Here is a 15,355-nt window from a genome sequence, read left to right on the forward strand (position 1 = left end):
TTTTCCCCCACATTTTCAAACTTTTAAACAGGTCAATTTTGACCCACAGGACAACACGAGGGTTAATAAAACTTAGTATCAGACTTTTCTGCATGCTCTTCCCAGCCTGTAATAAGGTGCTTGAACTCTGTATTTTGGGTGTGTAATTTCCAAATAATTTCCTGGTGAGAACTGTGTAATTTGGAACTCATCTAATAAAATAAGTACATTTCTTGTTCAGTAAAATGAATTGCTGGAGTCTTTCAGTCAGTGTACAACATGTACAGTAAACATGCAAAAGTGCAAGCACGCATGGACGATGTGGACAATAAAGTTTTCAATGACTTGAATAATATCCATTCAAGTTTTTGAGTTTGAATTGAATTTTTCTTAAAGAGAGATTCTTATTTTCCCTATAATTAGTTGGAAAGAAGCATGTTATGCAAATACATTTACATAAAACTTGATTATTGATGTTTCTGCTGGTGGAAACCCCTCTGTGAAAGACCACAATGAACACTTGGTTTTAGTTTGACAATGATTCAGTCATATTTAATGTGATGAACTTTTGCAGTTTTTATTGCAACAGCCAGCATCACCGGTACAGAATATTGATCGGTTTTATTATTATAACCAAGCAGAGCAACACTTTGTGCTTCATTAAGTCAGACTTGTTTTAGTAAAGTTGACGTTTTAAATCTTTTATCTCTACTATTGTGGTTTTGTTTTGGTCTTGGTTTGGTCACAGAAACATGGATATACTGATCATCAGATAAAGTTACAACATGTGCATGTGTATGAATTATTCTTGTGTTTTTCACTGTTCTTTGGTGAACAGAGAAGTGTCTCCTGCAGTGGCTTTTTTCGTCCTTTGATACATCTGGATGCCACCTGTCAATCAAAGCCCACAGACTTACATAATGTTTGCTTTGTGGTAGATTTCAACAAGGTCTACTTATTCCGCTCTGCTGCTCCAGTGTGCCACCGCTGAGCTAAATCTGTCCGCCGCTGAGAGCTCCTGGGGGGTGGAAGCCTCATGGTGTTGTGTGCAGGGCTGGAATTACACAGTGGGTGGTTTGTTCAAATTAACGAGGTGGACTTGGGTAGGTGTTGATTTCCTCCTACCTTTTCCTGAAAGCTGGCAAGCAGATGTACAGTTTGTCAGAATCTGGTGTAAAACTTAATTTTCCTTACAAACTTCTGCATGATCCACCCCGTCTAATGAACGCTTTCACTTTAGTTTTTTGTGTTTTAGATTTAAATACAGAGGAAATTAATATTCTGCAGCTCCACATGCTGCTAATACAGAAATAGAATAAACCTGTCATGCTAAAATAATGCAGGTAGGAGGATATGTTCTATGGCAACAGCTGAAAAATGAATCACCTCACAGTGTTTTCCTTCCCAAACATACATTTTACTTATCAGCAGTAACCAACTGACAAAGTTCCTCACCATGACTCATGTTTAAAAGCGAACTTCCTCCCGTCTGTTGAGAACAGGTGCTCTGGAAGCACAGTTACTGTAATTCTGAACTCTGTGTGACAGAGAGAGTGCAACCATCTTCATTTTTATGCCTTAGTGTCTTTAAAAATACCAGCCATTATTCTTCATTGACGCATAAACCACAGAGCTGCGTGGGTCACTACCCTTCATTAGTGCAACATCTGTTAGCTGTGTTGTGCTGAAGATTTGGCAGGATGAATGTTTTTGCAAGGTTTCTAGGCTGATGGAAAAGTTTAGGATGTAAAACAGTGGTGTAAAATCCTGAATTTTCCATTTTTATCACTTAGATCCAGTGGAAATGATCTTTAAATGTAAGACACATTGGTAAATAGTGTGTAGCGCTCAGTGCAACTCGCACGCACAAAAATCTGCACCATGTTTGAAATGAGAGAATTCATGTACATATCATATTGTACCAAATATAACCCCTGCAGGCAGGTGTGTTAAGAGCTATTTGTAGTGAAAAACTTGGTAGGGCAGTGCATTTCTTTGACTACAGATAATGATCCAGAAAGCAGCTTACAGCTCTACACATGGCTAAATGTATTACTGTGTACATAAAATACTACTAGAAACAGAGGACTTGTTTAAAATGTCAGATCTGGGGTGCCCAGATAGCTCACCTGGCTAGAGTTATAGTCCCCAACGCAGCAGTCATGAGTTGGAATCCAGCCCATGGCCATTCACTGCATGCTATTCCCCCACTCTTCTACCCATGTTTCCTGTCTCTCTCCACTGTCATATACATGATAAAGGCCAAAAAAATTTCTTTAAAAAACAAGTCAGATCTGGTTCAACCAATATCATCAACATCTGAATTGCTCAGCTTGAAATGTGTTACTTACGAACTCATTTAAATCATAAGTCATGTCTTTTTGTGGTCATTTTGCATCCGTTTGTTGTCATTTTGGCTGATTTGTGTCTCTTGGTACTCATGTTGTGTTTCTTTGTAATAAGTGTGCATGTCTTTGCAGAAATGTTGACTCTGTGGTTGTTATGTATCTCTTTGTAGTCATTTCATGTCTCTTTGTGGTTAATTTGTGTTTCTTTAGGATCCTTTTATGTTTCTTTGTGTTGGTTGTGTATCTCTTTGTAGTCATTTAGCATCTCGTTATGACTGTTTTGTCTGGTGGTGGTAATATAAGTCTTTATGGTAACTGTGTCTTGTACATAGGAGTTCTGACTGTATGTGGTTGTGGTGTGTCTTTTTGTAGTCATTTTGTAGTCGATTTGTGTTTGTTTCTAATCCTTTTGTGTTTCTTTGTGGTTATTTTGCATCTCTTAGGAGGAATTTGAAATGTTTTTATAGTCATGTTGCCTCCCTACGAGGCATTTTGAATCTCTTTGTTTTCCTGTGCAACTCTTTATACTTGTCTTGTGTCTGGTGGTGGTCATTTTGTCTTTCTTGGTAGTAATTTTGCATCTTATATGTAGGAATTTTGTGTGGTTCTTTTGTGTTTCTTTGAGGTCCTTTTGTGTTTCTTTGTTTGTAGGAACTTTGAGTGTCTTTGTGTTTGTTGTCTTTTTCATTTGGTCATTGTGTTTCTTTGCACTGATTTTGTTTTTTGTAGGTAGTTGTAACTCTCTTTGTGGTTGTGACGTGTCTCTCTGTAGTCATTTTGAGTCTTGTTGTTGTGTGTGGTTGTTTTTATGTTGCTTTGTAGTCATTCTGTCCCTTGTGGTGGTGGTTTTACATCCCTGTATGGGTGTTTGTGGTTGCTTTGTGTCTTTTCGTAGTCATTTTATGGACAATTTATCTCTATTTGTGGTTGTTTTGCATCTCTTTGTGCTTGATTTTATATATTTGAACTTAACTGTATGACTCTCGAGAGAAATATTAGAAATATTGCAGTTATTACATATAGAGACTCTGCCAGCTGACCTTTTGGACCAGTTTGTAACCCTGTGAAAATAGTTTTATAAGGACGTCTGTCCATCTAGGTAAGCTTTTAAAGTTTAAATCATAGTGTTGACATTATCATAGCAAACACATTGGGCTCAAGCAGGGAGGAAACATTGAAATGAAATGATGAAGTTGCATCATTTCTGCACCTTGTCCCTTTATCTTTTTGTAATCTTTTTCCTCTGAGTTGCTCAAATGTACAGACAAGCAACGCCAACTGTAACCTTTAACAGGGGTGTTCACTGCACCATAATTTGATATTTTTTCCTGCTTCTGTGCTTCGTGTCTGATCTGAGCTGCCACTGCCTGTACATCTCTATCCTGTCTCGCACTGCCAGGTAACAGATCTGTTGCAGAGTGTGAATGCAGCCTGTTGCCGGTGCCATAAATTCTATAGTTATGTAACCGAGACAATTGATACAATGGGTTTAGCTGCAGTTGCTGTTATATCAACAGCAGGCTTCAGTCAAGGTACACACACACACACAAACACACCTGTCTGTAGTGATTAGGTGAAGGGAAAACTGGATGTACACATGGATGTCGTACATGCTGCAGCTGCTTGTTTCTTAAGCTGTGATCTTCTCATTTAGACTGTGTTTAAGCTGTATTGATGTTCCTGCTGTGATCCGTATATAGAACTTCCACAGACAGAGACAGGAAAACACTACAGATATAGTAGGAGGAGACATGGAAATCTGTACTGAGGGAGAGTTTAATCTTCTCCTGTTTGACTGTGTGTGTCTTGTTAATGGAGACGCAGAGATTTATCGCAGGTCACACACACTCTGCTGTGCCGAGGAGGCGGCAGAGTTTAATTTAGCCTGGAAACCTGAACCTCGGCCTCCTCCGTCAGCTCCTTCTCAGGGCCCAAGACAGAGGCCCAGAGGGCAGCAGGCTCAGATTTATGGGAGTCTTTTGGGTGTAAAACGATGAAAGATTCCTCATATCTTCAATTAGCCACTGCCAAACAAAGTGAGACCATGATGGATACTTAGTGACCTCCTGGCTAGGAAATGATGCATTTACTGACCTGGATTTAGCACTGAGTCTATGAACGTGAGTCTAAGCATATATGTAGATATTTTTGTTTATATGTGAGGCAGTATTGTGGATTATGAGTTTGGGTAATATACAGAAAATTGACTAGACTTCACTTTTGTGGAGAAATATTGTTGTGATGTAGCAGTGTATAACTTTAAGGATCCACAATTTTTGCTTCCATTGAATTTTATGACAGTTGTGATAACCACAAATCCTCCAATGCTGATGTAGTAATGGAGCTGTTTCAGTCAGTGTTCGTGTTATTAACATGTTGCATTGAAGCTACTAAAGATACTCTCATCCCAAAACAGGTTTGTGAAGATTCATAATTTATATTGCTGCAGTCAGGAAGAAAATCATGATTTTCATGTTTTAACTTGTATTAAATATCACATTAACCTCAACTGGCCTGAAGACATAATTGCTGTGTTTCTGCAATCCTAACCTGTCTTAAAACAGGCTTTTGATTGGTTTAAAGCTGACAAAAAGTCCAACCGGTCAATATATAATTGCAGGATTTTTTGTTTCATAGTTGACAGGTATCATAGTTGACATTTTTGCTGTTTTCAGGCCTAAAATCAACATGGCCGCCTATAACCAAACACCACATGGTATTTTTACAGAAAGATTCTTCTAAAGTATTATATATACAATTGAGTAAAATTGTAATTAAAAGTTATTTGTAAAGATATTGTAGTAAACCTGTTGACATGCCATAAATCCACACTTGACTCACACACTACTTTATATTAAATAACAGAAAGCCTTGGAGTCCCCTCTTCAGGAGGAAATGACATCATGTGGAGCAGGTCATGTGATCTGGAATTAACACACTTCCTTGAGAGGTGTTTTTGTAATGGGGAACTTAGTTGAAAGTGATTTCTGGGACACAAATACAATTAGTTTTTTTACATATAAACACATAGAGCATCATATAATATTCAGGGTGTGTATGATTTGCTGTTTATAGATCTGTGTGAGATAATGCATTCTGACTGCAGCTGGATTGTACATGTGTGCTGCCAAGTCGGCCGGTTTCTGTCAAGCGCCCAGGACAAATGTGGCAATTAGGGAGAAGATAATCTAATACAGTTTCAGATCCACAACACCTCTGTCTGCTTGCAGTTCACCAGCCATCAGTCATCTCCTCAGCTTTCCTCCTTTGTCCACCGTTAACTTCATCCCCTCACCTCCATTCCTCTCCTGAATATCTGCATAAATCTGCTCCTATTCAGGGAAATTCTGCATATCTTCTCTGCATTCAGTTTCTCGTTGTTGGTGGTAGCAACTTTTTCAGTGTCATTTCCTTGTACTGGCTCATCCAGCTGCTATTTTCCAACACTTCTTGTACTTTGAAAAACTTTCTGTCTCAAGGTAGAAATTTCTGCTGATCATGCATGTTCTCCAAACTTTTATCCATATAGCTGTGTGTATTTGCACCTGGAGGTTTCTGCAGCGAGATGTTTGAGACTTTGCCTCTGTTTTTTTTTTTTTTTCAGAGACTCCTGTCATTGCCTCCTGGAACGCCTGAAACATGGCACAGTAAGTTAGACACAGTGTTTCCATCACTTCAGAGAACATTTTACTTACCTACATCACCTCATCCTAATATACATGTACCTTAATCCAAGTCTTTGTTCTGTAATGATTTGCGCTATGCACACTTGCTTTTAGTGCACAGAAAGGAGGCAGATTCCTGCGTTATTACTGTGAAAATAGATTTATATCTTCACAACATAAGTAATATTTGTTTCCTTGCTCATGTGTACCACTCTGTAGGCTCCAGAGTGTGCAGAAGAAGACCAGCACCATGTCTCTGACCATCTCCTCCTCTTCCACTGCATCCTCCTCTCGAGAGCTCTCCTCCCTCTCCTCCAGCTCGTCGTCCTCCTCCAGCTTCCTCGCCCAGAGACACTCCAGCCTGGTGCAGCCGCTGTGTGTCAGCCCTCAGACGGTAATTACAATGAATCACTCCCTCTCATTGCTAAATATGTTATGTAAAATGGCAAATGGAACTTTAATTCCCTGTGGTGTTGCAGGTGCAACATGCATCATGCCAATAAACAAAATAATTGGCAAACAAATGAGATTAAATAAACATTTGTTTCCGTGTCCAGACTCAGAGTCCCATCTACAATCAGCAGTATTCAGGGACTGGAGTGGCTCCTACTTTTGTTAAGGTAAAATAAAGTTGCACATGTGTGTTTGTAGCAGGATCTTCCCATGAATCTGTTCTGACATGAGTCGTTCTCTTCCTCTCATCTGTTTCTGCATCATCATCATCATCACCTCTCCCAGTGCCTCCATGATGTGTCCACAGTGAACGGTCAGCTGGTGGTGCTGGAGTGCAGACTGAGGGGAACTCCACCCCTGCAGGTCATGTGGTACCGAGAGGACGAACAAATCCTGGACTCCGATGATTTTAGGATACTGCGCAAGAGTGAGTGTGCTGGAGTCAGATGACTTGGACTTGAGTAATCGACCTCAAACTCCGATTACAGCAACAAAATAAAGTGTCTTGCAAGTCATGCATGCTTCTAATGGATGAACTCTATGACTAGAAATACCCTCCTGAAACTCACAGCTGAGGAATGTGTTTGGGAACGTTCTTCACCGTGCATCTAAAATAAATTAGTATTTCTGTTCCCAACGGTAGGGGAGAGTTTAAGACTGAAACAAGGTCAGATCAGAGACAATATTCTGTCCTGATACACAGTCCAATATTAATATACTGTAGTATCAGAAATAAATGTTTATACAGATATATATAGAGCCAAACACGTTCATCATGAAGATAAACCGATCGTTTGTGCTGTTAAGTAATTAATAGCAGTTTGAATTTGTATTATTCATACGCTGCTATTTTTAAGATATGATAAGAAATTTTCTTGATCCCTCACCAACGAAATGTACAAGTTACAGCAGCTGGATACAGATGAGGCATAGAACAAGCAAGTACAATAAGGCTAAAAAATGAAGCTATGCTGAAGGTATAATAAAGACAGTGTACGAGGCATGATGAGTTTACATGCACACTACCAGTCAAAAGTTTGGACACACCTTTTTATTCAATGCTTTTTATTTATTTGTATTATTGTCTACATTGTAGATTAATACTGAAGATTAACACTTTTTTGTTTACAACATAATTCCATATGGATTCTTTTATAGTTTTGATGTTTTCAGTATTAATCTAAAATGTACAAAATATTTTAATAAAAATCACTAAATGAGAAGATATGTCCAAACTTTTGACTGCTAGTGTAGATATGTACATGTATGACATGATGAATATCCATATGGATATTTATTTTTGGTTCAAAATAGTAAATGTTAGTTCTCTCATATCTTGTCTGTGTCCTTGTTCTTCCAGAGGCCAGTTCTGCATCAGTGCCAGGTGAGTATCGATTATTGATTGCCATAAATGTAAGTGAGAAGAGGCTGTTCCCAGAGTAGCTGTTTACATGTTTTTTTTTTCTTTTCCTCATTGGTTTTTTCATGGTTGTGGAATACTGGTTAGTTGATTGTGTCAACTGTCTGAATTTAGTGATGTTGAGAACTTAACTCATTGGCGGCTCCAAATGGCTGCAGGAAGTAACTGCTCAAGAAGTCTTTTTCTACTTTGGATTCTGTCAGAGTTTGTTATGCAACTGTTGCTCTTAACTGAGAGATTTCTTCTCTGATTTGTGAAACCCCCACTATTCAAAGCTTAAAACATGAATTAACCACTTGAGTTAATAATGTGGCTCTATTCTTTAAGAAACAGACATTAATGCAGCCATGTCTTCTTGATCCCTTGTTGCAGAGGAGCTATGCACACTAGTGATCACAGAGGCTTTTCCTGAAGACTCAGGCCTGTTTAAATGCGTCGTCATCAACCCCTTTGGCACCGTCTCCTGCTCAGCCATTCTGGAAGTTTACAACGGTGGGACGTTCATTCATTTATGATTTTAAAGTATATATTACAAGTTCACCTGAGCCTGACTGTCTTGCTTTTTGCGCTCCTCCATGCAGACCTGGAGGAGCAGCAGGAAATGGAGGTCATACGTCACCAGGAAGCTTTTTCTGTCAGAAAAGAAGAAGAGTCGTCCAGGAAGATCAGTGAGGACTTTCCTCCTGTGCTGCCCGACTGTGTGAACCTGCCTCCTCCTGAGTGGCCCGAGAGCCCTCCGGAGGACAACATCCCTGTTGCAGAGTAAGTACATGATGACACACATGCACAGCAACCTCAGTCAATAATTAGTATCATCAAACATAATGATAATGATGATAATAATAAGAAATATTTCAGCAAATAATCCAGCCTTTCTATTTCCTTTTAGCTTCTCTGATGTAATTGTTCAAGCATCTAACACTGGCATCAGGGTTTATGTTCATGTTAACTGTTAATTCAACTAGCGGATATTAAGTTTTCCACCTTGAACCTTAAACCTGCTATGTATCTATGGTAATCTCAAAACCACAGATCCAGACGTAACAAATCTAAAGAACCAAACTTGTCAACTTGCAGTGTGGGACTTAATGTATTATTATTCTTTTTTAGAATCAGTTTCAACTGATTTTCTCCAATATTTCTTTGCAAAACTTTGTCCAGAGATCATGAGTGGTTTGATCATAATGTGGAGGGTGATTGCCAATGGCTTGTCTGATATCACTAATTTTGCTTTTCAAGTCCATTCTCAGTTGGATTGAGGTCTGGGCTCTGACTCGGCCACTCCAGAACATTCACCTTGTTGTCTGTGCAGTTTTGGCTGTTTCCTTTGCCTCATTTTCTTGCTGGAAAACAAATCTTCCCCTAAGTCACAGTTCTCTTGCAGACTGCATCAGGTGGTCTTCCAGGGTTTCCCTTTACTTTGCTGCATTCACTTTACCCTCTACCTTTACAAGCCTTCCAGGGCCTGCTGCTAAGAATCATTCCCCATCATGATGCTACCACCACTGTGCTTCACTGTGGGGAGGGTGGGTTTGTGATGGTATGCAGTATTTGATCTACTGTCTAGTCCGATGGACAAAAAACTCAAATATGGTCTCATCAGACCAAAGAACCTTCTTCTAGTTGATTGTCGAGTCTCCTACATGCTGTCTGGAGAACTCTAACATAAGCATTTTTCAGCAGTGGCTTTTTCTTTGCTGCTCCCCCATAAAGCTTTGACTGGTGACCAGCAGGAAACAACTGTTCTCAGCTGTTGAAGCTTGTAACTCCTTCAGAGAACTCTGAAGGTGTCTTGGTGGCCTCTTTCACTAGTCTCTTTCTTGCAAGGTCACTCAGTTTTTGATGACAAACGGCTCTATGCAGATTATGTGCCATATTACTTTAACTGATGGTACTCCAAGGGGTTATTCATGGACTTGAAATATTTCTTATGCTTTTCAATAACCGTTTCTCAGAGTTGCTTGGCATGTTCTTTTGTCTTCATGGTGTAGTTATACCCAGGAGCACTGAATAGCCAGCGACTGTACACTCACAGTACAGATGTCTTTATACTACAATCACTGAGATACATTCACTGCACTCAGATGAGCTTTACTTCATCAACTGTGTGACTTCTAGCATCAACTGGCTGTACCTCTGTTGAATTAGACTTAACTAAGTAATCACTTATTCTACATTTTATGTTTAACCAATTGACATTACAAAGTCCTTCAAAAAGTTCTTGGCCTCACTAGAAAACATCACAGGAGGAAGATTATTCGTCAACATAGTCTTCTTTAACTTCAATCCACTTGGTTTACCAATGTTCAAGCTTCATTATCCCTATCTTTAGTCTCCAATTTCTTTTCAACAACATGCATGACTTCATCCTGACTCTGAAAGCGGCGAATACACAAGTGGGATTTCAGTTTGGTAAGCAGACGGTGCAGGTCGGGGGTGTAACGTTCATGGGGCAAAAGTACAAAGCCCCCTGGATACTTCTGCATCTGAGGCTGTGCAGACAGACACATTGTCCTGGACCAACAGCAACACACAGCTCCAAGCTTTCCTTGTCTTATTTCTTTGTAGCATACAGTTATGCTCCAAAATGGGAGTTCTACCCCTTGTTTCTAGGTGAGGTGGAAAAGTTATATATTCACTCACTCATCTATCCGGTGGCTATTTCCTTGAAGCAAACTATTGTAGTCCCTCTTTCTATCCAGATGAGGTCGCTGTTGCATAATCCAAAAATTACAGAACAGGTCACTTTTCTTTCCTTGCCCTATGTCTCCAGTAAAGAGCTGATTGAACACAATCAGCTATATTGATAATTAATCAGATAACTAAATTATGCTCTTGGAAGTGATTTTAAAACTAATTAAAGCAAGAAATAGCCAGAATGAATAGAAATAGTGTCAGTCATCAGGGAGGACCTCGGTGTTGTTGACCAGGTCTGTCGTCATGGTGACGATGCTGAGCTGCTGGAAAATTATCTGCTGGACCTGCGCGTTCACGTCTTCCGGCATACTGGCCGCCGTGGACGCGCGGTGTCACCTGTTGCAGCTTCTCGGCGGAGTTTGGACCGGAGAAAGTCCGCTTCATTCAGCCGGTACCGGGCTTTAAGGACGGTGGCATAGAACCGTTTACCGAGGTAAGACAACGTCCCGTCTCTCTGTGGCCGAGGGGGGCGGTGACACCTTTACAACCTGCCGGGAAACTTTCGCTATTCGGGGTCAAACCTTTGATTCATCCTGCGTTTACGTTAGTTTTTAAACCTGCTAATTTTGCTTCTTTGTTTATATCACGGTAATTTAATATGCTCAGCTCTCCTTTAAAGGCGAAACTATGTTTAGAACCGCTTGGAAAGTGAACTTTAGTCTATTTTAGGGGTTTGTGTCATGGTTAGCGCTGTTTCAGACACGCTGAAGGGGTGAGTAGCCTTCAGATAATGAAGCTAGCTCTGATATTTTATTAAAACGTTAGCTACGTTTATAATGCACTCTAACGGCAACTTTAGCTAACTCAGGAAGCTAGTTTCTAAACAGCCCCACAAGCACATAAAAATGAAGTGAAATATGATATTGGCATATTTCTCGCTTCCCTGGAGATCCCCTGGAGCTCCCTGAGGATCCACTTTTGGACACACCGTAAATATGTGGCTTTATTGTGCTGTTGTGTTAGCTTCATGTAACACTCCATACTTAAGCCAAGTGCTACCTTAGAAAAAGCCATGAGCTCATGTGTAAAGTGGCTCTGTGAGCTCTGCCCTTCAAGCTTAACTCCTCACCAGCAGCTACACAAAATTCTTATCTTTTAGGAAAAATCTGGAATTAATTTGTTTAATAGCAGTAGGTCCATTGTTCCATTTTAATTGTAGATGTATTCATTTTCAAATCATGTCTAGAAATATATTCATTCTCATGCAGTCATTTAGAATAGAAAATTGCTTCACCATCATTAATACAATGATGTATTCCAGCTAATACTGAAATTTTTGGATATGCAACCACAAATAACACATAAATATAAAGCAACTTGAAAAATACCACAGTTCAGCATCCTATCACTGATGCTGCTCAGTGACAGTCATAGTTTGTCTCTTGTGTTTGCATTAGCCAAGCGTGCCCTCAGCTTTGACTTGATACTTGGGTTCACATTCGCATCCAGTGGGTGTTTAATGGTGTGAAGTATGCTTGGCTGGGATCAGTCCGTTCTCTCCAGCGTCCAGGGCTATGATCTCATCTGTAATGTGAAGAGCAGACATGGCGTCTGTGTCCTTCAGAAACCCCCCTTTCCTCAGTGCTGCACACAACAACAGTTGCTCAGACAGAGCTGGCAGCGGTCTGGTGTCTAAGGTCACGTTGAGGGTCTCCGGGCAACTTCAAGTTTATCTGATTATGTTATTTGATTGTTTCATGAGGAGGAGGAAGTGATTATCTGTAGTGCGAGATGTATCTACTGGCTTGCACTTTTTCATTGCAATAATAATTACACAACCTGCTTATTATGGTTGGGTAAAGAGTGCTTTCAAAAAAAAAAAAAAAAAAGATTTTGCATAGCATCTCGGCAGTTATAAGAGGGAATTTTTTGTTTCCTTGCATTGTCTTTTTTGTTTAAGCTCCTTCTCCCCAGTCCCTGTCTGTCATCAAAATGCACAAAGTTGCACTAATTTATGCTGACTTGAATGTGAAATATTGTAGTCAGGTTATGTAACCTTGTTGGGTTGATCAGTAGTAATATAAAGAGGTTAGAAAACAGTGGTGAGATGTTTAATTTATCCAACTTTTATTAGAATGAATTCTGCTTTGGTTGCCAGTCTGATGAATGGACAAATGGATGAATAAATAAAGTAAATGATGCTCATCATCAATCAAAATTTGAATAAAAATGGTGCCTTCCAAGTCCACACAGTATGCAGGATGTATTTCACTACAAGTTATGGTCTAGTTGATTTTTTTTGGCGCAAAAATTCACAATTCTGTTAAACATTCATATTGTTGTCCCCCTGTGTTGTCGGTCATACAGAGGACTTAGAGCTTGGCATGCTCCTACCCACAAAGCCATGCAGGTTGTGTGTGTGTATGTGTGTGTTAAAAGGGTTGGGTCACCAGTACATCATCTGCACCTGCCAGCCGATGTCCGAATACCAAGACGAATATAGCTTTGCCCACTTAATCACACAAACACAGACACACATACTAACTCACACACTTACGCGATCACAGGATCATAAGTCTCACACACACACACACACACACACACACACACACACACACACACACACACACACACACACACACACACACACACACACACACACACACACACACACACACACACACACACACACACACACACACACACACACACACACACACACACACACACGTTGCTTTCGCACAGTAGCATTTGAAGCACCAAACCTACAACTCATATTGAGCTACACACTAATTCAGTAGACTTGAACACACATTCTGGCAAACTAGAACCTCACATACACACATATTATATCATATATGATATTTACTGTTAAGTCAGCTGTAGAGTTAGAATCAACAGAGTCACTGCTGACCTTTAAAAAGAATTACAGACCAGTATAGAATTAGATGAACTGATAAACTGTTGACATGTCTTTGAGCTTTTAGGTTCATCACCTTGGTTTGCGTTTGTCATATGTCAATATGTCATAAATTTTTTCCAGTGTAAAAGAAATGCAAAATTATAATTTCTAATAAAATCTTGACTCCAACTAGTCAAAATAATGTCTTTTTTTTCTTCAGCCATAGCTCTGAATGTCTAATATTGACATTCTTGATTACTAATAATTGTTATTGCAATCGTCCCTGAAAAAAAAACACTCAGGTCGACCTCTACTGTGCTATGTTGACTTATGTTCAGTTGTAATACTTAATGCATTGCAGCAGTTTGTATGCTAGCTCACTGTGGGTTACTGGATCTATTAAGTCAAACAGAGACATTGTTAATGTTTTTAGTAGCTCCTTCTGGTTTGACAGAAGTTAAATGCCTCAATAATATGTGTATGAAATGTCACCATAATCCGGTAGTGATGGAAAAATAGCCTCAATAAGCATCTTCCTACAGTCCAGCGGAACATGCGATTTATTACTGGAAATTTTTTTTTTGTCTTAATTAGTTCACCAGTTTGGTCACAGGATATTTAAAAGTGACCTTCTCATCAATCCAAATCGGCCAATTCCAATTGTACTCTGTCACGCTTTCACTATTTGTTCCATTCTCAGTAATTATGACAAGATTGTCATAACCAGTACTTTTGACTCTGGGGAAAATGTTGACTTGAAAGCCTGAACAACAAACATGTCATCCAGGTTAATATCCACCAATATTGTCATATCGCAGATACAATAATGAGAAATTAATTATAAGTATTGCTTAATCGGTTGCGAGTACATAATATTTCCCACCAAAAATAAAATAAACAAAATGAACTTCAGGGGAAGGTATTGTTGATTTTTTTTTTAAAGTTTTAAATAGTACCATCTGCCTCTTAAATCCTTTGTAATTTTGACTATCCTACATGGAAGATTTTCTGTGAATTACTGGGATATAAATATATATATATATATATATATATATATATATATATATATATATATATATATATATATATATATATATATATATATATATATATATATATATATACTGTGCAAAACTAAGTTGTGGTGGATAAGTAGGCCTTGGATCAAGGAGGAACCAGTTAATGTAGACAGTACCACATTGTGTTCACTTATAAAATAGTTTGCTTGTTACTTGTGAAATGTGAGGCAGTGGATCGAAATCAATTTTATGAACTCTTAATGCTTGCTTGAGGATAATGTTTGGATTTCTTCCTATACTATAACACTGAAAGGTACATTAGTATGTAAAGTGCCTGAGATGACTTATGGCACTGTACAAATGGAACTGACCTATCCATAAAGGCCACAAGCAAGTGCAAACAGTGTCAGTATTTCATCATAAAACAACGTGGTTTTTGATCCAGATCCAAGGTTGGAGTTTCAGACTCTTTCAGACTGTTCGTCAGCTGATGCTGTCCCGGCCAAAACTGTTTGTGCCCTCAGGAGACCAGAAATGCAGAGAAGCATTGTGAGAGAGTGTAGAGAGAGCCTGCTATTGTCATTATGCTGCTGCCGGGCCCAGACTACGTGGTAGTCATGGGAACAACATTCTTTCCTCGTAGAAAAGTAGAGGACCAGCCATGCCTGGTATTGCAGGAAGAGAACTACTGAGTGGGCTAAAATGATATCTGGTTCTCTCATCAGACAGATCCACTGGTACAATGGCAGTCACGTTGAAACAAACCATATAATCTACATTTAGGGATATTTTGAGTTTTGCTCAAAAGTCGTCACATGGATCTTAATAGTGAATAGCTTAGTTGACCACAAAGTTCTACTGAAATTACATTAAATTGTGTTGACCAACCTTATGGATATCAGCTGGTTCAGAAATGGTGTTGAATGAGAGTG

The 15,355-nt window shown here is 39.2% G+C and overlaps 1 protein-coding gene across 4 annotated transcripts in view; it reads left to right on the forward strand.

Annotated features, from left to right (window-relative positions):
• myot (myotilin) overlaps positions 1-15,355 on the forward strand; it is a 37,679-nt gene that overhangs the window by 2,744 nt on the left and 19,580 nt on the right. For 3 of the 4 annotated variants that reach the window (XM_023279495.3, XM_035952504.2, XM_035952505.2), the window contains exons 2-8: positions 5,932-5,974; positions 6,212-6,386; positions 6,550-6,612; positions 6,731-6,872; positions 7,806-7,829; positions 8,238-8,357; positions 8,447-8,627. In XM_023279495.3, coding sequence (XP_023135263.2) covers positions 5,967-5,974; positions 6,212-6,386; positions 6,550-6,612; positions 6,731-6,872; positions 7,806-7,829; positions 8,238-8,357; positions 8,447-8,627 — 713 coding nt within the window. In that variant the 5' untranslated portion in view covers positions 5,932-5,966. Of the gene's footprint in view, positions 1-4,427; positions 4,448-5,931; positions 5,975-6,211; positions 6,387-6,549; positions 6,613-6,730; positions 6,873-7,805; positions 7,830-8,237; positions 8,358-8,446; positions 8,628-15,355 lie in introns of those variants that run through there. The other variant, XM_035952503.2, reaches the window with a different exon arrangement.

Source organism: Amphiprion ocellaris, chromosome 13 (genome assembly GCF_022539595.1).
Source record: "Amphiprion ocellaris isolate individual 3 ecotype Okinawa chromosome 13, ASM2253959v1, whole genome shotgun sequence".
NCBI classification, from domain to species: Eukaryota; Metazoa; Chordata; class Actinopteri; family Pomacentridae; genus Amphiprion; species Amphiprion ocellaris.